General features: G+C 41.1%; 3 protein-coding genes across 4 annotated transcripts; 2 read left to right on the forward strand and 1 right to left on the reverse strand.

Annotated features, from left to right (window-relative positions):
- Window positions 1-157: 157 nt before the first annotated feature.
- On the forward strand, window positions 158-7,375 carry prpf39 (PRP39 pre-mRNA processing factor 39 homolog (yeast)). 2 transcript variants are annotated; one of them, XM_085382279.1, is made up of 15 exons: window positions 158-282; window positions 1,549-1,989; window positions 2,290-2,483; window positions 2,619-2,744; window positions 2,947-3,065; window positions 3,203-3,370; window positions 3,748-3,928; window positions 4,350-4,457; window positions 4,548-4,712; window positions 5,176-5,302; window positions 5,442-5,710; window positions 5,853-6,037; window positions 6,153-6,236; window positions 6,526-6,637; window positions 6,749-7,375. In XM_085382279.1, the coding sequence occupies exons 2-15, from the start codon at window positions 1,581-1,583 to the stop codon at window positions 6,836-6,838; spliced, it is 2,337 nt and encodes a 778-aa protein (XP_085238405.1). In that variant the 5' UTR covers window positions 158-282; window positions 1,549-1,580; the 3' UTR covers window positions 6,839-7,375. The 2 variants fall into 2 exon arrangements, with proteins under 2 accessions (XP_085238405.1, XP_085238406.1); XM_085382280.1 differs by having other exon boundaries at window positions 6,153-6,227.
- A 1,496-nt stretch (window positions 7,376-8,871) lies between these two features.
- Window positions 8,872-10,515, forward strand: faua (FAU ubiquitin like and ribosomal protein S30 fusion a). The gene is made up of 5 exons (XM_085382412.1): window positions 8,872-8,947; window positions 9,636-9,717; window positions 9,806-9,950; window positions 10,105-10,160; window positions 10,293-10,515. The coding sequence occupies exons 2-5, from the start codon at window positions 9,643-9,645 to the stop codon at window positions 10,416-10,418; spliced, it is 402 nt and encodes a 133-aa protein (XP_085238538.1). The 5' UTR covers window positions 8,872-8,947; window positions 9,636-9,642; the 3' UTR covers window positions 10,419-10,515.
- Window positions 10,516-10,967: 452 nt separating this feature from the next.
- fkbp3 (FKBP prolyl isomerase 3) lies at window positions 10,968-13,119 on the reverse strand. Its single transcript, XM_085382411.1, has 7 exons — window positions 12,963-13,119; window positions 12,594-12,695; window positions 12,416-12,517; window positions 11,915-12,050; window positions 11,691-11,758; window positions 11,520-11,617; window positions 10,968-11,291 (listed from the first exon to the last, which is right to left on the reverse strand). The coding sequence occupies exons 1-7, from the start codon at window positions 13,065-13,067 to the stop codon at window positions 11,237-11,239; spliced, it is 666 nt and encodes a 221-aa protein (XP_085238537.1). The 5' UTR covers window positions 13,068-13,119; the 3' UTR covers window positions 10,968-11,236.
- Between the last annotated feature and the right edge of the window lie 13,435 nt (window positions 13,120-26,554).

The following is a 26,554-nucleotide window of genomic DNA, read 5'->3' on the forward strand; positions in this document are numbered from 1 at the left end:
CAGGAAATGTATTTATTTATTTCATTACTTCTGGAGGAATTCACAAAAGCTATGGGCTAACTTCAAAATATTGTTTCTGCATTTTAATTTCATCATAAAATGTAAATTGGCAAGACATCAAGAACAACGAATAGCGCGCCGTCGCTGGTGGGTGGTAGTTCGACTGGGCATGCGTACACTGTCCCTCTCATCTTCCTCCAACTTAAGAATGGTATACGAAACGCGGCCGGTCGCAATAGTGTAGATAAAGTGAATTCAAAAGCTGCACTCAAGTCCACGGGGGTAAGTAAATTGACGCAACAGATACGGATAAGATTCTTAAACGTATTTTTATTTGTTGATTTGGTTTTATCTGGTTAGTAACGAATTTAACAATCGCTAGTGGCGAAATGGGTAACATTAGCCTGTTAGCTAACGTGCTGCTGTTAGCTAACTGCTACCGACTATTTCCTGGAGGCCTAAGCAAAGGCTGTACATGTAAATGTCCTAGTTACGATGTATGTAACAGTTTCCTATTCGCTATTCTGTAAACGTTGCTATCAACGTAAAGAATCGATGAAAAATGTAGATACTTAATTAAAGACGAATAGTTTGTGTTGGACCGTACTAAGCAAGCGCGTACACGAAACATGCCTCGACCTCTACTATTATACTTATTTGAGATAGACGGGCGCCAGGCCTAACTTCTGATTGAACTTTGATCATGGAAAAGACCTCCCGGCAACAACAAGGCCTCGAGGAGCAAACAAAGCTAAAGCTACTCGTTTTTTAAAGGAAATATTGCATTTAAAAAAAAAAAAAATCCCCAAAGTAAAATTAAAAAAGAAAACAACTTTAGTATTAAGGTAGCTAAGCGAGAAGCTAAGAGTAAGCAACCGAGTACGCGGAATTATTTTTAGTAGTTAAATTAGGGCTGAAGCTTAAACTGGCACTGGTTTAATGTTAGAACAAGGAAGTATCCTGTTGCTTTAGCGGCTGTTTTTACTAGGGTTGACCCCTTTAGGCGTAAAGGAAGTAAAATTAAAAAAAATAGTTTGAAACGAAAAACATGCGTCGTGTTGCGTCAGATTTATAAGTATCATTTTAAGTAGTGAAGGTTCATGGCAAGTTTAAAATACAGCACGTTGTCAATAGTTGTGGAAAATTCTTTGTCAGAACTAAACTGGCTTAAATTGTGAGTTGAAAGTAATTTCTTGTTTGTAGATATTTTACTGCAGTTCACACTTGGATATTTCTTACTTGTTTATTTTAGGCACCAAGTTCCTTATTATAATTGTACTTGACATTGTTTTTGTGCTGTCCTGACTAGTATCATTAAGTGCGTATTTTTAAAGAAATTATTGGAAACTCAGTGGATGTTTTTATTTATTGATTTATTTAAATGGTGGGAATACTTTAGCTTATTTCAGAGCTAGTTTTCTTAGTTTTTTTTTTTTGTTAAGTTGTACAAACCATTAATATTTCAGTAAACTGTAATAGTATTCGGTGTGTGGAAAAATCTATTTTCTTTTTCCTGAGTTTGTCTTTACTTTTTTTCTGTCCCAACAGACCTGAAAATCTCAGAGGGTACATTTCCTGGAATGCTGGATACTGAGTCCCCTGCCATGGAGAGCAATGGGGATGCCTTTCTTCCAGACCTTCCTGTCGTAGGCCAAGCGACTGACTGGTCAGTAGACCAGGTTGCTCCAGAGCCTCTCTCCAATGTCTTGCCTGAGGATTCAGATGTGTCTCAGGATGCCATGGGACAAGAGCAACAACCGGGTCAGCAAATGAATTCCACAGATCTGGGATCTGTGGAGAAGGCTGTGGAACAATTTCAACTTGCCAATGCTCAGCTCTTCCAAGAACACCCACCTCCACCACCGCCACCTCCTCCCCCTCCACAGCCCACAGAAGATGCACAGCAAGCAACAGAACCTGTAGGGTCTGAGCCTTGCAGCCAGGACATGAATATTGAGTCTGAATCCATTGGACAGACTGACAGTCAAGGTAACTTAAAACTTGTTTTTCAGTTGGCTCAATTGATTTAATAATAAATGCTTAGTCATGAAGTTGACTCTGGTCCAATTGTTAGTGTAACGTCGTAAGATTTAGCTAGTTTTCAACAAGCAACCAAGAAAGGTACTGTGTAGAATCAGCATAGTGTCTCTCTCTATTTTTTTTCTGTCGGTGCTTACAGTAACTAATTTATTGAAAAGAAAACTGTCAACAAATGACACATTATGCACAAATCATAAACTGTAATTTTGTAGTTAAACTCACTTGATGATTCCTTGTCAACTTCTCTAGATGGGACAGAGGCTACACAGGTGGCAGAGGATGGCATGGAGCTAGAAGACCCATCCAAAGAAACAACAGAAGAAGCAGCTGTTCCTACAGATCCTGAACTGCCCTCAGAGTTTGAAAAGCTTTTTAAGGGAGTTGAGGAAAACCCAGAAGATTTCAATGCGTGGGTCTATCTGCTGCAGTATGTAGAACAAGAGGTAAACAGAAGGCACACACATTTACAAAACTGAGTGAAAATATATTCTTGTCCAATAAATTTGAACAGAAATTACTTGTAATGCTAAAAAGAGGTGGTTAAATTGTTGCAATTTGGTCTTTCTGCTTCTTTACAGAATGTCCTTACAGCAGTGAGGAAGGCATTTGATGTGTTCTTCCTACGTTACCCCTACTGCTATGGCTACTGGAAGAAGTATGCAGATATTGAGAAAAAGCATGGCAATGTACAAGTTGCAGAAGAAGTAAGTATGCCTCTTGTACTTTTGTACACGTGTTGCCCCTTTTTTTTTTTTTTTTTTTTTTCTTTTTTTTTTTAACTTGGTGTGCCTGCTTTTCTGTGTCATCAATAACTGACCAGCTAGAATAATCTGTTAAGAACCAAAATTTGGGGCATAAAAACTCAGACTTTTATGAACAAACTCATTTTATTTATTTTTTTCCAAGGTGTACAGAAGAGGTTTGCAGGTCATCCCTCTCAGTGTCGACCTGTGGATCCACTATTTGACCTTCATCAAAGAGAATTCTGATCCTAATGACCCAGAGACTGAGGGGCGCATTCGAGCGTGAGTAAAGTCTTTATTTATATATATATATATATAGACACACACACACACACTCTACTGTTTTACTTTCTTCTCAAATGTTAATGAGTTAATGAGACATTTCATGAATCTTTTTTCCTTTTTTGTTTTCCTATTAGCTCCTATGAGCATGCAGTGCTTGCAGCAGGCACTGACTTTCGCTCAGACCGTTTGTGGGAATCCTTCATAAACTGGGAGACAGAGCAGCAGAAGTTGGGTAACGTCACCGCCATCTATGACCGCATCTTGGGCATTCCAACCCAGCTGTATTCCCAGCACTTCCAGAGGTACAGTAAAAGAACAGTTTCCAGATTTGTTTGAAAGTTTGCATTCACTTGAGGAGTGTGTTATTAAAATCATCATAAAAGGCAAATATAAAGTTTTTAAAATTATAAAGTTTTTAAAATTACAAAGCCCCAAACCCAGTGATGGACATATCCTGTTCTGCAGTCTTGAAATGTTTGTTTTGGAACTGCACAAATAATAGTTTCTACCTCTGCCCATGGTCTGCTTGGTTGGTTTTGCTTAATCTTCCATCTTGAACAGCTTAACTGAAAGTTGATTTCATGCTTTGGTAAAGGAATAAATAGTCATGGTGCAAATCATTTTGAAAATTATAACGTATGAAAGAGCTGTGCACTGACATTTTCTTTTCTCTCTGCAGGTTCAAAGACCATGTGCAGACTAATCACCCCAGGCACTTCTTGTCAGAAGAGGAGTTTGTCCAGCTAAGGCTCGAGCTCTCTAAAGCCAGCCTGTCGGGAATGGTTGGTGACAGTGGAGAGTCACAAGTTGCTCAGGAGGAGCTTCCACCTGGTACAGAGGATCTTGCGGATCCTGCTAAGGTAAAACCTTCTCTGCCAATCCCGTAGGGGAAAAAAATTTATAAAATTGCTGCTTGCAGGGTTAGCAGGAGCTTGGATGTTATCCATGATGAAAGGGAAAAGATAATTTGCCTAGGTTTGAAGAGGTGTCTTTATGTCAGCAGCCAGGCCAATCAATGCCAGGTGGGATTCACGTTGGTATCCAGTCAGGGACTCGCCCTAAAACTTACAGGATCACCCGGGGCCCGTTGATCCCAGCACCTATACCCAGTGGCTGATATGCAGGGTGCATAAATACTTCTCCCCTCTGCAGGCTTCTTATCTCTGGTGATGTAAATCGTTGGCTGCAGGAATAGAAGTTTTTACATCAAGTGGAGAATGTGATACGGAGAAGCACAAATAAGGGTGCTAACCTTGTTTTTGTCTGTGTGTTTGTATGTAGAGAGTGACGGAGATTGAGAACATGCGCCACAAGGTGATTGAGGTGCGGCAGGAAGTTTTCAACCACAATGAACACGAAGTCAGCAAGCGCTGGGCCTTTGAAGAAGGGGTGGGTCTTGTTTTTTTTTCCCTTACTGATGTTTTATTCTTTCAGTCCCCCCCTCATTACTATCAAACTAATCAATTTGTGTTTCTTTAGATTAAGAGACCGTACTTCCACGTCAAAGCCTTGGAGAAGACTCAACTGAACAACTGGAAGGAGTACTTGGAGTTCGAAATTGAGAATGGGACTCCGGAGCGTGTGGTGGTTCTCTTCGAAAGATGCCTCATCGCCTGCGCTCTCTATGAGGAGTTTTGGATCAAGGTAAAGTGACCTTGAGCCTTTCCGACACTCCTGCTACCTCCCTGCACTTCCCCCATCAACGATGATATCACATCGACACAGTCCTGCACTCTTTGCGTGTAACGTTGATATGTGACTGTATCTGTTGTATTAGGGGATGGCCAGCTTGCCACACAAGATTTGACTGCAGCATATGCCAACTACTACGTTGCATCTTCTTCGTCTCCCACTACCTTACAGAAACTTATCTAATTGGTTCCATGAAGGTGCTGATGGGTTTACACAGAAAATTTCTAAAAACGATCTTGTCAATGAAGAAATTGCCTGTCTGTGAACTCAAAATGTAGTTTAAAAATGTCTTGTCTCTTTTGCCTTTCTTTCTTTCTTTCTTTCTTTCTTTTTTTTTTTTTTTTTTTTTTTTTTTTTTTTTCCTCTGTCCTCTCCTGGCTTTCTTCCAACTTGCTTTCTCTTTTTCACTCTGAAGTATGCAAAATATCTAGAGGGATACAGCACTGAGGGTGTGAGACATGTCTACAAGAAGGCGTGTACCGTCCATCTGCCCAAGAAACCAGCCATCCACCTGCTGTGGGCAGCCTTTGAGGAGCAGCAGGGTGAGTACCTTAGTCAGTCAAAGCAGCATGCAAATTAAATGCAAAAGCAACATAAAGCATGGAGATCATGAATAAGAAACAAATGTGGAAAACTGCTCAGCTGACATTCCTCTTTCTTTTTTCTTCTTTTTTAACCCAGGCAGCATAGAGGAGGCTCAGAGCATCCTGAAGTCCCTGGAGGCATCGATCCCAGGTCTCGCCATGGTGCGCCTTCGGAGGGTCAGCCTGGAGCGTCGCCACGGAAACTTGGAGGAAGCTGAGGCGCTGTTGAGGGAGGCGATGGAGTCTGCGAAGAATGCTACTGAGACATCGTTCTATGCTGTGAAGCTGGCCAGGCAGCTGATGAAGGTGCAGAGGAGTCTGGGCAAGGCGAGGAAGGTGCTTCTGGATGCTATTGAAAAAGACCAGGTGAGAGAGGGTTGACTATATCAGATGGTCAACACATTATAGCATTGGTTGTGTTTCTCTTGCAATGAATTCTGTTCACATAATAAATATAACTGTGTTGCACTAGTTGTCAACTAAATTGTGTGTTTTGTGGTTTTTGTAGACGAGTCCAAAACTGTATCTAAACCTGCTTGAGCTGGAATACAATCGAGATGTGACCCAGAATGAGGCAGAGATCTTGGCTTGTTTTGACCGAGCCCTGAATAGCCCAATGCCTCTTGAATCACGACTCCTCTTTGCCCAGCGCAAAGTCGAGTTTCTTGAAGACTTTGGCAGCGATATTAATGCGTAAGTTGTTTTTAGTGGTAAAGGGAGAAATGAATACATTCATTCTTTGTTTTGTTTGTTTTTTTTTTGTTTTTTTTTTTGTAAAGAGTCATGTTTATTCTTTTACATCTTTCAGCCTTGTTGCTGCCTATGAAGAACAACAGAAACTACAAAAAGAAAATGAATCGACAAAGAGGAAGGCCGAGAACGGGTATGACAGGTGGTTAATGAAACGCAGCGTCCATCACATCCCCACAAACACTTTCAGAAAATTTTCACACCCCCTTCTAACAAGGTGTTAGAAAGACACATGTGACGACTACTACTAGTCTATTTTCTAGAGTGTCTTGTATTTCTTGATATCTCAGTGAAGGGCAGATGCATATTCTACGTATTGAAAATCTACAAATTGGTTAGAACAACAGTAAAAACAACAAACTTGGCTGTAACTGCTGTTTCATTTGTCAGCTATAAGCTGGATCTTACTAATTTAAACTTTACCTCTCCAGCTCTCAGGAACCTGATGCTAAGAGGCAGCGTGTGGATGACGGCTCTGGTGCTGTAGCAAACATGACTGACATGCAGGCAAATGCCTCTGCCTACAACTATAACTGGTACCAGGTGGGTTACAGATCAGTTACATTTACAGCACTTAGAAATTAGTTTGTCACAAGAAGTATGTGTGGTCAGTTACAGCCCTTCTAACCCCCTCCCCCCCACTTTTCTCTTTAGCAACAGTACGGTGGTTGGGGACAAAACTCCTGGGGGCAATACAACCAGTATGCCCAGTATAACCAGTACTACCCCCCTCCTTCTACATGATGGACAACATAGTGGCCTGACCATCCATTTGACCTTCTTACATCTTGGGACGGGGCTTCTTACCAAGACGTCATGGAGATTTCAAAAAGCTTTGTTCTTTTGTTTTATTTCTTCCCCTTTTCTCTGGTTCACAGTGTGCTAATCAACTTTACCACATATTGTAGCTCTTGATAGAAGTATATTTGGCCCTCTTTAGCAGTTATCAGTTCTTTAATTGCTACAGTCATTCTCTCCAGCACTGGCTTCTTTTTGGGGTTCTTGAATGCATGTTATTTGTTAAGGCAGATTTATTTTTTCCCTGTGTGACAAAGGCTTTTTCTTTTTGAAATTTCTAGGCCAGATGACTTAGTTTGCTCTCTGTCTTTGTGTTAAAGAACTTGTAAGGGGAAGCTTTCATTAATGTATCTGTCATCATTCTTCCCCCCCAATCACAAAGATTTGTAATAACTCATGGTTATGTTTCCCTAAAGAGCAACAAAGAGTTCCTTGTTTTTTATTTTGACTTGATTTCATAATAAAGAGATTGATATCCTTAAATGTTTTTTGTTTTGTTTTAAATAATTCACAAAGGGCTAGAATGAATATTGTCATTAGCTGTTTAGTTTACACTTTTACTGTCATTCAAAGTAAAACAACTTTTCCTTTCCAATATTCAATAGGCAGGAATGTAATTAAAATATGAAATATATTTGAATAATGGGTTTCCACAAAAGCTGAAATCCCTGACAAGCATTTCTAGATGCTGCACTGAGCCACGGTAACTGAATATAACAGTATACACGGTAACTGCCTTTAAAAACAACAAAAAAACCTTAATTTACATTTTGTTGTTCATTGGCAACTCATTCAATAATTACACTTTACGACAATAATTATGAGTACATTTTATATGAAAACATTTTCACCCACAACATACCCCAATAATGTGCAAAAAGCATTGCTAGTCAAGCTGAAGCTCGAGTGGTTTTTGAAGGATTGAAATTAAACTTTTTTTTCCAGCTGTGTTTCAGGCAAAAACTGTCATAGAAGACAAAAATAAAGTTCAGGGGTTTTGAGGTTTGATATGAACATACAAAGTAAGCATAATAGATTTTCTCAAAGATAAATACACATTACATCTAGATATATGACAAAGTTAACATGTAGAACAGTTACAATGTAGTAGGATGAAGAATCTTTTGTGGTAAATATGAGCTCAAAGATAAATGAGATGTTCTCATGCCACTTTTGTGTTTCTGTAAAAATGAAGCTCTAATCTCAGCATCACATGAGCTCTGTACTGGTGCTGCTTCACAGCAAAAAACAAAAAAACCCAAAACCTTCTCAAAAAGTATATCACTGTTTAGCAGTTGGCTGAAATTATACAAATGAACTATCGTTTTGATCCTTATGTGAAAATGAGCCACACTTAAACCACTGAAATCATTGCTGAAGGTAACAGAATATTGTTATTGCCATGGGAGTCACATGCTGACATGCCACCCCAGGACTATTATCCACTCATATTCAAACAAACTTTTTAGTATTTTTTGTAAAGAAATGAACACAAGAATATGACGAGTATATAACCCTCTCCATGTGCAGTCAGTAATACTGAAGTGTAGGAGAAAAAAATAATTAAATGAAACATAATACATAAGACATAATTTGATGTTGGTTGTGGGACATTGGTATAAACCACAAGGACCAGGATTTCGTGAATAATTTAGTGTATATTAATTATATTAATGAGTCAAACAGTTTTAAAAACTTACCCCCCCTCTCCCCCATATTTGTTAATGTTAATTTCAAGAACAAAACTTAACACAACCTTAACAAACAGGACACCGTGAGAATAAACAAACAAAATTTAATAAAATAAAATACAAATATCAGTAGAGCAGGCATTTCTGCAAAACATCAAAGAAAATAGATAAATACAACCTATGAAGATCACATGAACCCGTAAATATAACTGCTATACTAGAACAGATAAATCTGCGACACTACCAAAGTACAAGAGGCGTGGCCACCGCGTCCGATGAGCGTTACGTAAATCCGCACATGCGCTGTGTAGAGCCTTAAACAGTCCTTTTTATGCCTAGCGTTGCACGACTAGCATCAAACGAGGTGAGAGCTGTGCACTTTTAATAAAAATTTCCCAGTTTGGCTTTGTCGTCACATGTTTTATCTTGCGATTGATGCACATATGTCATCCGTAACCATAAGTTTGGCTTTTTATTGACGAGTGAAGGTGTATTTCATATGTTTTTACTGGACTTTTACCATACGCGTGCCCCATGTGGCTAGCTAAGTTAGCATAGCTTTGGCTAGGACCCGGGAGAAGCTTCAGTTCAGCTCCCGGCGGCTGGTAGTGCATTATTTCTCCACAGTTTTAATAAGTTTCAGGTTACCACCGGAGATATTTACTTTGAGGATCATATGTGGGTTTCATATTCTATGAGTATGAAGTATGAAGGCAAAGTGAAGGTTTGGTAGTCGGGATTTGTTATAATAAATTTTAATGCCGCAAGTATGTTTCCGCAATGATCGTCACGGTAGACATTTTTACTTGTCACACCAAGTAAAGCACACAGCATTTTCAAGGGATGCCAGCGTTTTATCAGATGTCCTAATTAGCAGTTATTGTAATTGATGTCAAAGTCCTTGTTATATAGTCAAGTCCAGTAAACATAAAATAGCTATGTTGGTAGTTGGACGTTACAGTTATGCTTTTATATGAAAACTAATAAAAGTTTTATCCATGACTAAAGATGCTTGGCCCTACCTTTTTTTTCTTTTTCTTTTTTTCCCCCAGCATCAAGATGCAGCTTTTCTTACGTGGCCAGAACACTCACACCCTTGAGGTGACTGGAGAGGAGACTGTCGGCCAGATCAAGGTAAAACTTGTACCAGTGTAAAAATTGTACCTTATTAATGGCAATATTGAATAAAGGATTATTATGAGAAAACCTGTTTGTGTCCCAGGCTCATGTCCAGGCTCTGGAAGGTCTCCTGGTTGAGGATCAGGTGCTGCTGCTTGCTGGGTGCCCTCTGGAGAATGATGCCTCTCTGGTGTCTTGCGGTGTCTCCGAGCACTGCACCCTGGAGGTAGCTGGCAGACTTCTGGGAGGTATGTGTGCATGACATGTAGCTATTCACATATTTGAATGTTTGTTTTCTTCGGGACTTCAAAACTTGGCACACCGAGGATGGCACTAATATAGTTTGTCTTAACAAAACCACCTTGATAGCATGATCTTTGTTTCTCTCTTTCACTTTACCAGGTAAGGTTCACGGCTCTCTGGCCCGTGCCGGAAAAGTGCGGGGACAGACTCCCAAAGTAAGTGTAACCTCACCTCTTCTTCTTCTTCAAAAAAAAATTCTGGGGGGACTCTGCCTTCAGCTATACTACAGACTACATCTGCTTTTACTTCACTTTTACAATGATGCCAATCCACTTATTTTTCTTCAGGTTGATAAGCAGGAGAAGAAGAAGAAGAAGACTGGCCGTGCTAAGCGCCGCATCCAGTACAACAGGCGCTTTGTGAATGTCGTTCCCACCTTCGGAAAGAAGAAGGGACCCAATGCCAACTCTTAAGTGGTTCACTGCCCCAAAGGAGAAACCGCATCATCACCTGTCAGTTTTTACCAAGTTAAATGTCATCCTGTACAAAATAAAAACAATTTTGACTTGGTCTAGATGAGTGATTTGTCCTGCAATGTAAATCTAGATCTTTAGCAAATAATCTTTGCGGTTTCTTAATAAAGACAATTGTCCTGTATTTGAGCCAAAGTTCATCTGTCTCTAGGAATTAATGCTAGCTAAAATTGGCAAATTTAGCTTTGAAGCTAAACTTCAGACACTGGATGCTTAGACCCTAAAGACGTGCATCACTGTACATGGAATACCTTAGTTTACATATTTAGAATGGTCTCGCACCTTATGGGTGCGACACAAAGTCTTGTATTTACAACTTATTAAAATCTTCCAGGAACAACAATTAGTAGTTGGCATAAAACTACTGGGAGGTTTTAGTACTTCGTACACCACACAAACTAGTTCTCTTAATACAGTTGACTTCAGGCTAAAGAACACGATGTAGACAGGTGCAATCTGTACAGTGACTGGTTAACTGAAATGAACAAATTTGGGGAAAATGATTTATTTCTGACATTGTACATGCAAAAGAACAAAAAGATAACATTTCACAGTCTCTTATATGTACATTATTAACAAGCCATTCCATGTTGTCCAAATCAAAAAATTTTTTTAAAATCCAATTGGTATATGTGTAATGCTATGCTAAAGCACAGGCATCCCAGGAATATTGCAATCCAAGACGCATGCTGATATCCCCCTCTACCTCAAGGCCTTTAATTAGGTGGGAATTCTTGAAATGTAGTGCATGCTTTGGGCTAATCCACAGACACCAGCTCGACCTCGAAAATCAGCTTTGCGTTGGGTGGAATTCTGGGAGAGGTAGAGTTAAGGAAAATTGGCTTTCATTTAATTATGTTAGTGTAAAACAATAAAGGAGGACAGTTATAAGCAAGAATCAAGCCACATTACAAGCTGAGCTCTGACCTTACGTGCAGACAGCTCGTGTAGTTTCATCACATCCCTTTAGAAATATTTCGATATTTATGAAACATGCACGCAGGGTACAAAATACCAAAGAGGGGAGGGAAAAAAGGATACTTGGACTCAGGGACGCCCTTCTTTCCATAAGCCCATTCAGGGTCAATCTCCAATCGAGCAGTTTCACCCTTGCTCATTGTCAGCAGGGCCTCATCCCACTGTGATGATTACAGACATTAGACATAGAAATAAAAGTTCAGAAAACTAAATGACAACAGCAGAGCAACTTACTCCTCTGATGACTTTGCCCAAGCCGACTTTGAAGCTGAGTGGTTTGGCCTGTTTCTTCTTTTTCGCCCCTGCAGATCGAAGACAACAAGGACAGATTCTTCATCGCTACATAGAGATTTGATCTACATAACTAAAAAGTACAAATTACTTAGTTTAACATTTTCAATAATGCAAAAGCACGACTAGCGACAGAGCATCACCTTACGAGTGCGATGCGGTCATACCTGTGGGAACATTGGTGTCAAAGACAGTCCCATCCTCTAAGGTTCCGGTGTACCAGCAGCTCACAGTGTCGCCCTTCTTTGGGAAGTTTGTCTTGTCGCCTTTTTTCAGCACTGATTTGGTGTACTTTGGAGGACCCTGAGAGAAGTAATGAAGCAGTAGTCAATAAATGTGAATAATCGCTGAGTGCTCACCAGAATCGGCCTTTTGTACTTTAGCATACAATGAAAAAATATTTCCCAATTCACATTATTATTACAGCATTTTTGAGTCTTCGTGAGTACACCTGAATTTTTCACTCCAGTAACCATAATCTACAGAACCAAAATCTGCACGCCCCCCCCATTAACCAACATTGAGCATCAGTATCATGCACGTGGTAATACACTTATCCCCATGTGGGATATGCGAATGGACAAAAGAAATTACAACATATTATAGGTCTCCTTCTTTATATAAATGATGATATTAAAAAGTTGATATTTGATGGTGTGGATCAGTACCTCATCCACAACTTCTGTCTTGACATCTTTGGGTTTTTCTTCGACTTTCACAGCTTTAACCTTCTCCGTCACTTCTTCCACTGCTTCTGTGCCTTTAAACCTCTGCAAATCACACGTTTACACATTTTATGTTCGTTATCAAGGTTCATCATCGAGGCGGATGACAATCGTGACTTACTTTGCTCTCGAAGAGCTGATCGTAGGCGATAATCAGTTGCTCTTTCTTTGCAGTTTTGGCAACATTTTTGATGTTTCCGAGCAGCTTGTGCTCGTTGAGGAACTGAAATAACAACAAACGAACAGAAGGAGAAAGTTTAACTCGTTTGCGCTCAAGCCACGAGGAGCTGCGCAGGTCAAAGCCTAAGAGAAGCTGTTTGCATTCGTATTAATGTGCAGATAGTGCTGAACATTGTGCTCTGCTGTGCTGAAGCAAAGCATCCCATCGGAGCTAGCCGTGCTGCATGCTGCACTTCACAGTGAGAATTCAAACCGGTAACCTGCAGATATCCCAACCGGAATCCCGAGGAGACTAAAGGGAGAAACATACCGAGTGGGCCGCATTGTCCTGCAGGAACTTTATTATGTCTTTTTTGGACAAATCATCACTTTTGAGCTGCTCATCGCTCCATTCCCGTGTGGGCTCAGCCGCCATTTTGAGAGGCGAACTAGTGAACTTTGACCTCCGTGCGCAATATAAAACCGCGTTTTAACGTTTTCACACCAAATTACAATGAAAAAATTTTAATTCTATTTTTAAATGTATTTTTATTTTTTCCCGGATGACCTTTATTGCGAGTGCACGATAAGAAATGCGTTTCTGCACATTTTGCCGTGAAACGCGGAATAAAAGTTTAATGAAGAAATATAAGATACATTTGTATTGCTTATATTATCATCATATATATTAATATATATATTATATAGCCTCTCGCCCTGTGACAGCTGGGATAGGCTCCAGCGCCCCCCGCGACCCTGAAAAGGAGAAGCGGAAGCGAATGGATGGATGGATATATTATATAGCGCAATATTGAAATAACTGCCTGATGTGTATACCGCCGTCTAGTGGACAACTAACTGTCCAATAGATATGACAGCAGTTACACACGTGACTTCTATCAAGCTAACTAAAGCACTTATCTAATATATCCAGTTACACCGAGAACAAACTGTGTCTCCTCCACACAATAACATTAACAAGAGAATGCACACAGATCACTTCCTGCATGCATAGTTCATTTGGGCGTGTTAAGCATTTCTTTTTTAAATCTTTTGACCGTCTGCAGTGGAAGAGATGCAACACAGTCTACAGAGCAACACATCTATTGAATACCCCACTTAAACTTCCTGTGCATTGGGACTCTTCTTCCTCCGTATTTTTCAGGGGGATTGATGTCATTTGCTTCCATTTTCAAAGTAGCTCCCCCCGAATAGCCGGAGCCACTAAATGTAGGCTTGTGGGAAACAGGTTTCCTTTATCTGTTTATCTGTCTCCATATTGGCTACTTTAAAGACAACAACTGCTCTTCCTGCTGTCTCATTACAGTGTTATGCTCCTGGGAGCATTTTACCGGCATGGTTCAGGTCACCTGTCCCTGTAGAGAGAATGGCCACTACAAGTCAATGTAAAGTTGTTCTGAATGGTCCCTGTTATCCTCTAATGATGGAAGTGTTCTTTCATTTCAGGATGACCAGTTTGATAAGTATGAAAATGATGTATATTTCATACTGTGGTCATCCATGGTTGGACAGCACTCTGCTTCGCCATGAAAACATCAAAAGAGGAGTGTTCTGTTTTTTGGAAGACTGGTGCTCCTTATCTTATGTGTTCACGTTTCACAGGTTAAACCAATGTAATTAAGACGAGTGCAGCAATATAGACAAGTAGCCACAAGTAAAGAACATTTGATATGTTCTGGTTATGGTCTTTATCTTGTAGGTGCTCTCGGTCTAACTACACACTTCCCAACCAGGCACAGGGTTATCCCACATAAGGACTTAGATGTGATGTTTGTGATGTCTCTCTCAGAGCGAACACGCCGACCTCATCTATTACACCCTGTCCGTACGCCTCGAAATCACCTTCACCGACAGTGAGAGTGCAGCTTCAAAAGGCCTCACACGTGTCTCGTGACTGTCCTCGCTATCTCCTATTTATCAACAGCCTCGAAAAGCAGCGAGATGATAACGATTTTCCACCGCTACATTCAGCTGGAGAGCAGGGTTGCGAAGAGTCTTTACCCTGGTTGGTTTCCTGGCAACAAGAGGGACACTGGATGAAAAGCTCACAAGGAAGAGGAGAGGGATAATTATCTCTTTAGAGGAAATCTCTCAGGTCTCATTCCTTCTCCTTTATTGCCCGGGAGGGAAGGATTGTTACAATAGTGCAAACTGCAGAGATAAGTTGGCATAAAGAAAAAGAAAGGAAATCTGTAAAAAAGGGGGAAAATCCAGAATAAATTGAGCTTACTTGCCTCCTGATACTGTGTGTTTAAAAAATAAATACATTTTTATTTCCTTTTACAGGTGACATCCTGAATCTGTCATGTGCACGTCTCACTTGGCCACTCTCGGTTTTTCATCTTCAGATACGGTTTATTTTTTATTCAGTAATCTTTTCTCTAAGAGTTCAGAAGTGTGTGGATGAAACTTTTATTGCAGGAAGTTTGGGGAGAAAAAAAGAAAGAAAAAACACCTGAGGTTCACGTCTGGCGCGTTGCTTTGCGATAAAGTTTTTTAAATTATTTATTTATTTCATTTTTTTTGCACAAGCAAAGCCGAGAAGCTTAAATGAGCTCACATATCAAGTGAGGGAGGAATTTAATTTGATGCAGCTCCTGAGAGCTCTTCACATCTACAGGTTATAGAGACAAGCGATACACATTCTCTTAGATGTGCCCCTCAGCACGGAGATTACAAACAATATAATCCTGCAGTAATATTTGCAGAAGTGTGTCCTTAGTTAAACTCCCTCTAACACTTGTTCTGTCAGATTTGGAACAGCTTTATCTTTGAATGTCGCCTCTTTTCTTTTCTATTTTCTTTTGTCTATTATGACATGAAATTGATTAGAAATGCTGCCAACAATGATTGATTAATTAATTATTTTCATGATTTTGAATGTAAGAGCTACATAAGCTTAAAGGCCCATTTTCAGGATCCACTACCATCCTGTAATGGCTACACAGCAGTGGCATGGTGTGCAATGCCAGTTAGTCACGTTACAAGGTGCACTACTCAGTGAAGCCTTTGTGAGCTCAGTTATATCCTAAAAAAACATGCTTTTTTTTCTGAACTTGTCAAGTGTTCTTGTTTTAAGAAATAAAAGCTTTTCGATGCTGGAAATTGCTGAAAAATGGAAGATGTCATTCAACTGTGCGTTATATTCCCTTACAGAACAGCGCGAACCGGCTCGTACAGGTGTTATTTAATAAAGGTGACAGCTGGGGACCTGTGAGATGTCTGTTTCCTAAGCTAGAGATTAATATATGCTTGTCCTCCTGCTCAGGTTTCGTTCCAGGGTCTAACATTTTCCGTTTGAGTCTGAACTGGAGCAAGTTTACACTTGTTCTCCTAGAGGGAGTAGAACACACTATTGCGTGAATTTCTTTCCCTTTTTTGACAGTTTCCTACAGAGAAAAGCCTTTGTTTCTGGGAACAAGTACATTCTGACGAGTTTTAGAAGGAAGTTCCTTTTTTGTTGGTTTTATTGAGAGTACAACCCAAACCATAAAGACTGCAGCAGAATTTTTGCTTCTTTCATCAGACCAGTTTTCAGCTCTCGTAATTTTTTTAAAAGGATGTCACATGGGATGCTTTCTTTCACATTAGTTAACACAAAAAAATCTATTATGCCAACAGAGCACTTCACTCTAAGACTGCAGGCTTACTTGGAGTTGCAAGAGTTTCCAAAAGTGGAATGAGAGCAAGAGTGTTGAGTTATTAGTCAAACAATCCAAAACTGTACCTTTTTTTTTGCAAATAAAGGTACAGTTTTGGATTGTTTTGGGGGCAGCTGTGGGTCAGGAGGTGGAGCAGCCTGTCCGTCCATTATCTTCCACTCATATAATTCAGGGTCACTTGAGGGCTGGAGCCTGTCCTAGCTACTATAGGGGAAGAGAGAGGTACAGCGGGTCATCTGCTAATTAAAAGTTTGGTGGTTTGATCACTGGCTGCTCTAGTATGCACTCCCAAAACATCTTTGGTCATGGTGGTGAACCCTGAGTCGCTCCCTAAGCATTCACTGGAGTGTGAATGTTAGATAGAAAGCTTGTATAAAGTGCTTAGAGTGCTTGTTAGTTATTACTAATCCCTGGCTCTCTTTCACAGTGTATCCTCTGTCCTTCCCTCACCCCCAACTGCTTGTGGCAGATGGCCACCATTCCTTGAGCCTGGTTCTGCTGCAGGTTTCTTCCTATTAAAAAAGGGAGTTTTTCCTTCCCACTGTTGCCAAGTGCTTGCTTGAGGGTACTATTGTTGTAATTTGGGACTATATGAATAAAACTGAACTAAATTGATTGAATTGCTCAAGCAGAGTAGTAAAGCTATATAAGAACCAGCCCATTTACCAAAATTATTACATATGACAGAGAGCCCAGGAGTTTGAAGGCATTTTAAAAAGTAAAGAGATTCAGACATATTGTAGGTTCAAATTTTAAATACAATTATAGCAGAGTTACGTTAACTCTTTGGCCACAGAGACACTTAAATGGATGGGTGACACATGTATCTTATCTGCTAGGACAAGATGCAAAACACCAAATCTGTCTAACGGTTCAGTCTGACTGTAGTTCCAGCATTGAACCTCAAGGGGTCACTATGGGCATAGTGTTGATATGGCGAGGCAGATTTATCTCCACATTTACAAAAAATAAATAAATAAAAAGGTAGTTTCTGGATATAAGGTTTATAATGAGTCTTGGCAGGAGGGAAAACGATTCAGCCAGTTGAAAAGCACAACAATAATAAGTGCCATAAAAAAGTGTAAATAAGTAACATAGTGAGGGGAAAACAGTGCAACAGAGTCAACAAATCACTGTCTGGCTGGATGGTGTTCATTCTCTGTTTGTGTTATAAATGCCTGATGTTGATGTTTTGCTTGTTTTTGTTTTATCACGGGGTCAGTTTAATATGTGGAATTTCTTTCAGTAATAATGCGATGAGAGAGAGACGAGAGGAGTTAGGTCGAGCAGGGAGTCATTTGTTTGTATCTACAGTGTAATAACTTACATAAGTGCGCTCAGATAATTAATCACACTTCACCTTCGCTGCCAGTCATCCATCCCTGCACGAGCCAAGCGGCCAGAGTGCAGCTCCTCTGCTAAAGTATTACTTTTCTCTCCCCCCCTTTTCTCCTACTTATACCAACAGAATTAAAGGCTTTCGTAATGGAAATCATCCCTAGGTGGCCTTGGTCCACTGTGGATAATGTGTTTTTTGCCTCAGAGCCTAATAAGCTCCCTCTAAGCCATATGGCGAGCTGAGTTCACCTGCCTCACTCAGGACTGCGAGAGCATGTCTTTAAGCTTCATATAGAACATGATTCATATGCTGCTCCTGCTGCTGCAGCTCGCAGTGCTTGTGAGGTCGGCGGTGCTCCTCTGGGGTGCTCTAGGTTAGCAGTCAAAACTTCCACCAACATCTGGTGGCGAGAAAGTTGAACCAGTAAAACAAACAAACAGAAAAAACCCCTCTAAAAACAATAACTGCATCTCTTGGGAGATGAGTAAAAAAGTATAAGGGCTTTCTCCTAGTCATGCTCCTGGTATCATCATGCAACAGAGAGCTCTCCATTCAACTGGCTGCTCCATGCTTTGGAACATTTCCAATCCAGAGCTTAGGCTGCAGATCTGTAGTCTCAGGACTAACCCACGCCTGCCCTGTCAGATCTAATCTCTTGGCCGCATGCCGTGAAATGGGTCTTATTAAGAGTTTAACTGAGATTAGCCCAACCCTGATCTGAGCCATGCAAAAAGAAAGGGAGGGGGTGGGGGGTGAGGGGGAGGATCACTCACCTAAAAACAATCCCCCCAAATCACAAGAACCGGGTGGCATAAGAGGTTGATAGCAGTCACCAGAAGCTTTGGTGCACGCCACAGCGCGTGCTCTCCCATCTGTCTCCGGGATGCATCATCTGTTCTTCCGCTAATTAGAAACCAAAGAGAAAAGATGGATTTGAAGTTTTAGTTGGAACCCATCCCGGTATGATATCACACCGGGCTTAAAGGGACAGACTTCTGAGCCACATGGTCTCCCGACAACTCTTGTCTCCTCACATTACTCTCACACTGTGCGTTTGCATCGAAACAAAGAGATTCATGACTGCATGCTCGGTGCAAATTCTGCCATTAAAAACACTGCGTTTCTGGGACAACACGAGGCTCATACTTTCCCTTTTTGCATCTCAAGAAATGGGGTTTATTATAACTGCTGTGTAAGTGGAAGGTTGGCTGTGACATTTTTTCCCCCCTCTTTTTGTCCAGCTTTAGACGAACACTTGCACGATGGAGCTATTAAACTCTACCCTCTACAAAATCACACTTTTATAGTTTTAGTTTGCAAAAAGGCAGCACAGGGGTTCTGTGGTTGGCAGTGTGGTCTCACAACCAGGAGGTTCTGGTTATTTGTGGCCTTTCTGTGTGGATTTCCGGAGTTGGTTTCCTCTGGGTACTCTGGCTGATATTCCAACAGCCCAAAGACATGCAGGTGGGGTTATTGACAATTCTAATCAGTTTTGTTGTTATTTCCAGAATCCCATCTTGCGTTGTTGGTACCTACAGCACTGATAAATGTTGTGTGGGCCAGATGTGGCCCACGACTGACTGATTAGGTGGACCTGTGGCCGAGCTGGAGCGGCAGGACTCACTTGGAGATGTAGTCGAGGAGAACTGCAGATGTGCACCAAACATTCGTTGCTCTGTGGGTCCACCGTTCTTGCTTTCAAAATGCCTGCAGTAAAAATGCCTGCTGTGAAACAGGTCTGTGTTGTGCTCTTTGTGTATTTCCAGTCATTTTGCCAGTGTAGATAAACACTCGCTTGACAAAAGGAAAAGAAAAATACAGGGAATACCTGTACCTGCACATCCCAACATAATATAAGCGCACAAACTTACATTTGAAACTATGTTTCCATCCAATTCAAACAAGCCCCCTGCTCTCATGTTAACAAATACACTGCTCGAAAAATTAAAGGAACACTTTGGAAATGCATCAGATCTTAATGGGGAAAAATTAGGCTGGATATTTATACTGATGTGGACTGGGTAATGTGTTAGGAAGGAAATGATGCCACAACGTTTAGGGGCTGAATCTTTGCCAACATTTCATGGCAGCAACTGAAAATGATTTTAGGCCAGGTGAGTGTCTTCAATCTTCATCTTCTATCCTGCCTGCAGACATTCATCACATGCAGCCAAGCTTTGTTGTACACTTGCAGGAGCCCAGAACTCACTGCACCAGTGCAGGGTCTGAGAATCCAAGGATTTCATCCAGATTCCTAATGGCAGACAGAGTGCAGTTGCCTAAGCTGCAGAGGCCTCTGTGTCCTGTGGTTTGATCCCTGGCTGCTCCAGTCTGCATGCCAAATACCCTTGGGTAAGATACTAACCCCAAGTTGTGGTCGGGTGCAGCTATTGGAGTATGAATGTGTGTGATCAGTAGACAGAAAGCACTTAAGCATAGAAGAAAGCACTTGTGTGAAAGGGTGAATGTGGGATGTTGTATAAAGCGCTTTGAGTGCTCTGGGGAAGGAGAAAAGCACTATATAAGAATCAGTCTATTTATCATCTAGTAGCATTCATTCTGCTCATCCTTGCACAAAGGAGGAGATACCGGTCCTGCTGATGCGCTAAGGACCTTCTATGACCCTGTCCAGCTCTCCTAGCACAACTGTCTCCTGGATCTCCTCCATGCTTTTGAGACTGTGCTGGAAGAAACAGCCAACCTTCTGGCAATGGCATGTACTGCTGTGCCGTCCTGAAGTGCTACCGGTAGTGATTTTGACCCTATCCTAACCCTTCCTGTTTTGGGGCTTGCCTCATACTGCACCTGTTGTTAATTTCATTAACACCAAAGCAGCTAAAACGGATTAACAACCCCCTCTGATACTTAACTGACCAGATCAATATCTCAGAAGTAATACTCCATATATACTCTGATTAAAAAGTATCCTTTTAAGTTTTTTTGAGCAGTGTACATTAAACACACCATCATGTTTATCACGGGGTTTTGCTTTTTCACTCAGCTGGGTGAAAAAGCCTGACATCAAGGACCTGTCTTATCCAGACACACATCATCCAGTCTCTCCGCCTTTGCCCTAAACACCCATCAATAAACAGAGCTTTAATATCTATTTACCAACCTTGAGATGAGGTACGTAGCCTGTGTGTGCGTTTCATGCTGAAATTCTCAATACAAATCCACACAGTGGAGACGTTCGATGGATCGTGATGGTGAAGGGAATGCTGATTGCAGAAGGATTTTGAGTCAGAAGCAGAACTAAGTGACAGTGAAAGGCATATGTCAAGACCGTGGGGTTTGCATGATAAGCTTTATTTTCCACAGCTTAATTCAATTTCAGTGTGACGTGTGCGCATCATGAAAGCGGCTGGTTTTTGTTTTGTTTTGTTTTTTCTGGCTTTTAATTTCAGGAAACATGAAATGAGGAGCACCATTCATCACAGTGAGTCACAACACTGAAATCATTGCCTGATTTTCAATAACAGTTATGTGGCCAACTATATTTTTAAAGATAGAGACCGACTCATTGGCAACACCCGGTTTGTTCTAGAGGTGTTTGTCCAAAAGTGATTCATTGCCTGTATCAGCCTCTATTAAATCCATGCGCGGGTACTCAGCTTGGCCTGGCGCTAACCTCCTGTTGCACTCATAAAACATTCAAACCTTGAGATAACGTTCGAACAAAATATATATTTTCCCACTCTCTGTTTTAAAAACAGATGGTATACCTTTCCTTATCACGACGTCGAGTAAAACACACAGCGATTTTACTCGACTTACTAAGTGGATTGTGCTCCCAAACTTGGGATGCAGCAACTTCTTTTTCTCATTTGTTCAAAGATTGGATTGCATTTTAGAACAATCCCTTTCTTTTAATGCGAACACACTTACAGACACACACAGACACACACTGAGGGTTTTTTTTTGTGTAATTGAAAATGGGTTTGCGTTCAGTAGATGGAATTCCATCTTCCTCCTTTCAGCTCCATCACCAGGACGAAGCAGGTCTCACTGCGCCTGCCATGTAAAATGCATCATGCCTGTGGAGACGAGACGACTTACTGATAGAGAACACGTTTCCAGCGCTTAGTATGTATGAAACACCTCCTATGGGTTATTTTCCGAGGCTGATCTTTTCTCTTTTAGGACCGAGCATAAATAGGAAAGATGGGTGAACATGAGACAAAAGCTATTACAGTGTTTGCAAATAAAATCACTACCCTCCACGGGCGGCTCGGTCCTTCGAACATCACCTCTTCTTTCTGTTTTTTTTTTTAACCTCACGCTTCCATCCACGGGCTCCAGCACACTTGGAGGAAGATAAGACGATGTGGGGCAGAAAGGGCATGTGACATATGAAGTGCTGTATGCCAAATCCACCGCATGGTCAGGGTTTGCACCTGCAGCAGAAAAAAAAGGACATTAAAGCACAAAAGCAATAAAAGCGGTGACCAGTCTTTTTTTTATGTGCAGCTTTCCTGCTCTGTCCCTGCAGCCAGCTGAGCCACTCAGGCTCAGAGTTTGATCAGTATGTGGAGCCTGACATGGACAAGGCACCACGCAGTGAACATGAAAGGCTATGCAAACACCCAGGCACTCTCTCATGTACGCTCCATTTTGTCCAAAAAAAGGGCTCGAAACACAAAAACTAACAATCCGCATGCCGCAGCTCCCTCCCACTCCGCACTCCTTCTCTGCTCTAAGAATTCAATTCATCTCAATAATGGAGAAGAGGAAAAGTGCCAGCACTAGGATTGTCTGTGGTACCTCTACCAACTCCCCCCCCCTTTTTTTTTTTTTTTGCTGAAGGTGCCAACCAGACTGCCTGTCTGACAAAATTCATGCAGGTACCACTTTTGAAGAGGAAGAGGAAGAAGAAAGGTCATATTTGAATAATGAATCTGTGCTGGGAATGAACTTCAGTCTCGGTGTCTCTCTCGATCTTTTTTTTTTTTTTTTAAAGTAAGATTATTCTTTTTGCAGGCAGTGACCATGGGATCAGCGCCTGTCAGGGATAGCTTAAAATGTCCATCTTAGAAAATACTTTGCTGAAACAAGGACGAGGTAGAGTCCGAATCAAAAAACGAAACACAGCACAAACCTAAAAAACACACTATTTATGTCCTCCCGATGCTGATGTGATGCTAAATAAAGAGATGGGAGTAATGATAATGATGATGACGATGATGACTGTGATATTACAGCATTGTTCTCCTGCATGAGCAGAAGGTCAGATTCTGTTCTGACAAAAAAAAGCCATTATCGGGAAGGGTGAGGTGGTCCACTGGGGTTTTGGGCTCATAATTGTAAAGGACAGAGGGAGGATGCAGACAGCAGATACAGTAGGCACAGCAAGGCAGCCAAGGATGGTAATAATAACCCATACAGGTGGAAATAAATGTCATTAGGAGCCGGGAGTGCTATCTGGCATCCTGTTTTCCGACACTGAGTGGGACCATACTATTAAATAAGTCCTGTCAGACGTTGGCCCTTAAAATCTTTGACTGAAGCAACAGCGAAGTGTGTTTAATGGTATATAACCCATTTGCAAACTTTAAGTAACTTTAAAAGTACTGAATTATACTTGTGCTTAGGAAAAATTCAGCCATTTTTTCTTCTTTGGTGTTTTCTTTCTTTCCAGAAAACACTACTGGGTAGTTACAAAATAAATAAATATAATAGTGACTCAGCAGAGCTCCTTTAAACCAGCTTCGCCCCTTTAAGTTTTCTTTCGGCGCTCTGTGCCTCTTGTTCGTGAGCCACACAGGTATGTTGGACTTTAATAAACAGCGAACGCTTGAGGGATATAAGTATGGAAATGGATTTAATCAGCAATCTGCAGAATTGAGTGCTGGCCTCCAGTGGACAAGAGCATCTGCCGATGAGTGAGCGATTCTCCGCAAAATGAATGAAAGAGGGAAGCGGAGGGAAGGTGAAAATGTGTATGTTATGACGCCTTCGGGCTTAAAACTGAACACGGTGACAGGTGTTATATATTGTGTGGATTTTCTGTGGTGTTGTGTTTGATCAAGATAATGGCTGAACGCCAATTTAGCTGGAAATGACTGCTTAATACAGTTTCCGTGAAGCAGAAGCAGGTTAAAAGCAGGTTTTTGACTTGAACTGCTTGTCTTCGCCTGCGCAGAGGTATCAGAGAAATAAAGTAGAGTGACACAATTGAATGCACGTACCCCCCCCCACCACCACCACACTTAGGAATATAAAGTAAAAGCTGGTTGGAGTTCTGCTTTTAAGGCTTGACCCTGCTCGCTTGTAATACTGCATTCAGCAAGACAAGACTACAGCTCATCCTAATTATTTCTAACTGATGGGCTAATCCATCAAGAGAGACAGCCTGAAAGAGTGGAGGAGGAGGTGGAGGGAAAAAGGGAAGGACGGTAAGTACTCATGCTGAGTACTATTCCCATGTAGGATGTCTCCTTTGTGTGTGTGTGTGTGTGTGTGCGTGCATGCATAATTGTGTGTTTTTCCCTCTCGTTCTTCCGTTTTAAACCTTTCACATCTCTCATATCACTCCTTGCTCTTTCCTGCTTTGGCACAAGCAAAAAGCGCCCTTCCTTTATTTGGCAGACTTGGGTGCAGGGTAAGTCAATAACACAAGTACACGGGGCTGTCATAGTCATAGTTTATAATGCACAAGCAAACAATCTCCTGTCAGAATGAGTCAATGCGAATTCAGGGAACCTATTTAGCTTGATTCCTCATATGAGGAATGCATGACAAATGTCTGCAGTCCAGGCACATCAGGTCATTAAATTCAGATTTATAAGATTGATATCAATACTTATCAAAACACTAACCCCCCCTTCCCCCCCACCCCCTGACGCCATCAAAGGCCCCAGGCACCTATTCTGCACTCATGAAGAGAGGGAGATGGATAGGCAGAGAGAATGGGGCAAGAGAGCAAGAAACCGAGAGGGGAGAGATAGAGAGAAACATTTCCTCAGCCACAGCAGCAGCAGCAGCAGCAGCGGCGGCGCGATTCACCATCACAGCATTAGCTGACACCTCCTGATAACAATAGTAAGGGATTAATCAGTATTCTGTGCATAGCTTAGGGCTGCACTAGTCCTTTATCACAGCGGTAACTGCGGCCTTCCTCTAAAGGTAAGGTTAAAATGGAGATTACGCTTTGTTCCCGCGCACCTCCTCTAATGAACCTTATCTCCCTTCACTACCCATCTCTTCATTCTGTCTCACTCACACAGAATAACACACCTTCTGCCCTCTTTTCTCCTCTCTGGAGGAAATTGGTGGGAGAAAAAAAAAGAAGAAAAAGACGCTCTCTGTTTTCTGTCTCTTTTCAAGTGCAATGGGCCAGTCACCCTGTTGTCTACTTCATTTCTGCACCGAGTCATTCACGAGGTGGTGTTTATCCTCCCTGACTGCATGTCCACGGAAATAAGTCTGAATTCTGTTTAAGTACTCAATGGGGAAAAATGCAATGAAATGTGCATGTGCACAGCAATAAAAAAAGTTTTTAAAAAAACTTTTTTTTTAAACCCAACATACTTATGCAATGTAGCAGTCATACCGCATGATATGAAAAATCACACAGGAACGCTTGAAGGTGAGGATGTATTAAACTCAGGTCTAAAAGAAGAAATCTGATATTCCTCTGAGCTGATGTGGTTTTGACAAATATTGAGTGTGCACGTTTTACACATTAAAATGTACATATATTATTTTATTAGCGGCAGCTGAGCTGAAAGATGCATGAAAACTTATGTGAACTTCAGATGCTTGTGAGGTTTGAGGTCTGTTTTTGGTGTGCACCTCTACTGTTTTTCCTTTGTAGCTACATTTCCCAGTTAGCAGACGGCAGACGAGGAAGAAGACAGATTATTTTTAAGTGTAAATGACATTTGATAAACCAGAAGATGTTTAAAGCTTGCAGGCATCATATTATGTATTTTAAAAAAAAAGAAGAAGACATGGATTAGTACGTGACGTGTCTTTGAAGTTATATGAATAATTCATCATTTAAACTGTCTTTAACTGTGATAAAATAACATTATTTTTTGTGCTAAACAGCTGGAAACATTTATAGAAGGTTGAAACAATTGCAGGCTATGGAGCAGGAAAGCTTGTGGTATTGGTCTGCCTCAAGGTTAGGGACAGCAGTCATCAGTCTGAGTTTAAGATCATGATTTTCAGTATACCAAATTTCACTTTCATAGCATACTGTGGCTCGATAGTTGGAAAGCTGTATATGATAGAGTGTGTGTCATGTGTTGTAGAACACAGCTGGAAAACTCCACTCAGAAGTAGCACAGGTCAGCTGATCACATGGCGTACGCACAAAGAAAACGGTCCCGGACCTCACTGTCTGAATCAATCCTTGGATGTATTTCAAAGTGAGTCTCCTCGGTGGTCTGTTTCTTTGGATTCGCTCCCCTGACAAATCCCATTTGAACTGCTGTTTTTGTTGTTGTCTTTAACATGTTTTTATTCAACTTAGCATCATGGCCGTTTAACCATTCGGTCATGGAACTTTACAGAAGTGTAACCGAGATAGAAATGGAAGCTGAGTCTGATGATAAGCATCATCTTAGGCCTGTACTATGAAGTGAGGTCAACATACCCATGGTATCTTTCAGTTATCTGGATTCACATACACTGACAATCTAGATAAGCGGTCACACAAACTTGAAAAGCTAACCCTTGTGTGTTGACACGAAAGGTGACGCACAGGAAGCATCAGACCAAATAGTGTGTAATGGCAACGGAGCGACTGATTTTACAAAAGAAGAAAAAGCTACTATGTTAATTAAGTCTACTTGAAACCGGAAAAAGGCTGACTGTGTAAGTTAAGAGGGTTATCAATATCATAACTTTATCATTAAGACAGAGGAGACTCTAAAAGATTATGATCGAGTATTT

The sequence above is a fragment of the Rhamphochromis longiceps genome, linkage group LG15 (assembly GCF_057381845.1).
Source record: "Rhamphochromis longiceps isolate RC_006_pf linkage group LG15, R_longiceps_female_GT1.1, whole genome shotgun sequence".
NCBI classification, from domain to species: domain Eukaryota; kingdom Metazoa; phylum Chordata; class Actinopteri; order Cichliformes; family Cichlidae; genus Rhamphochromis; species Rhamphochromis longiceps.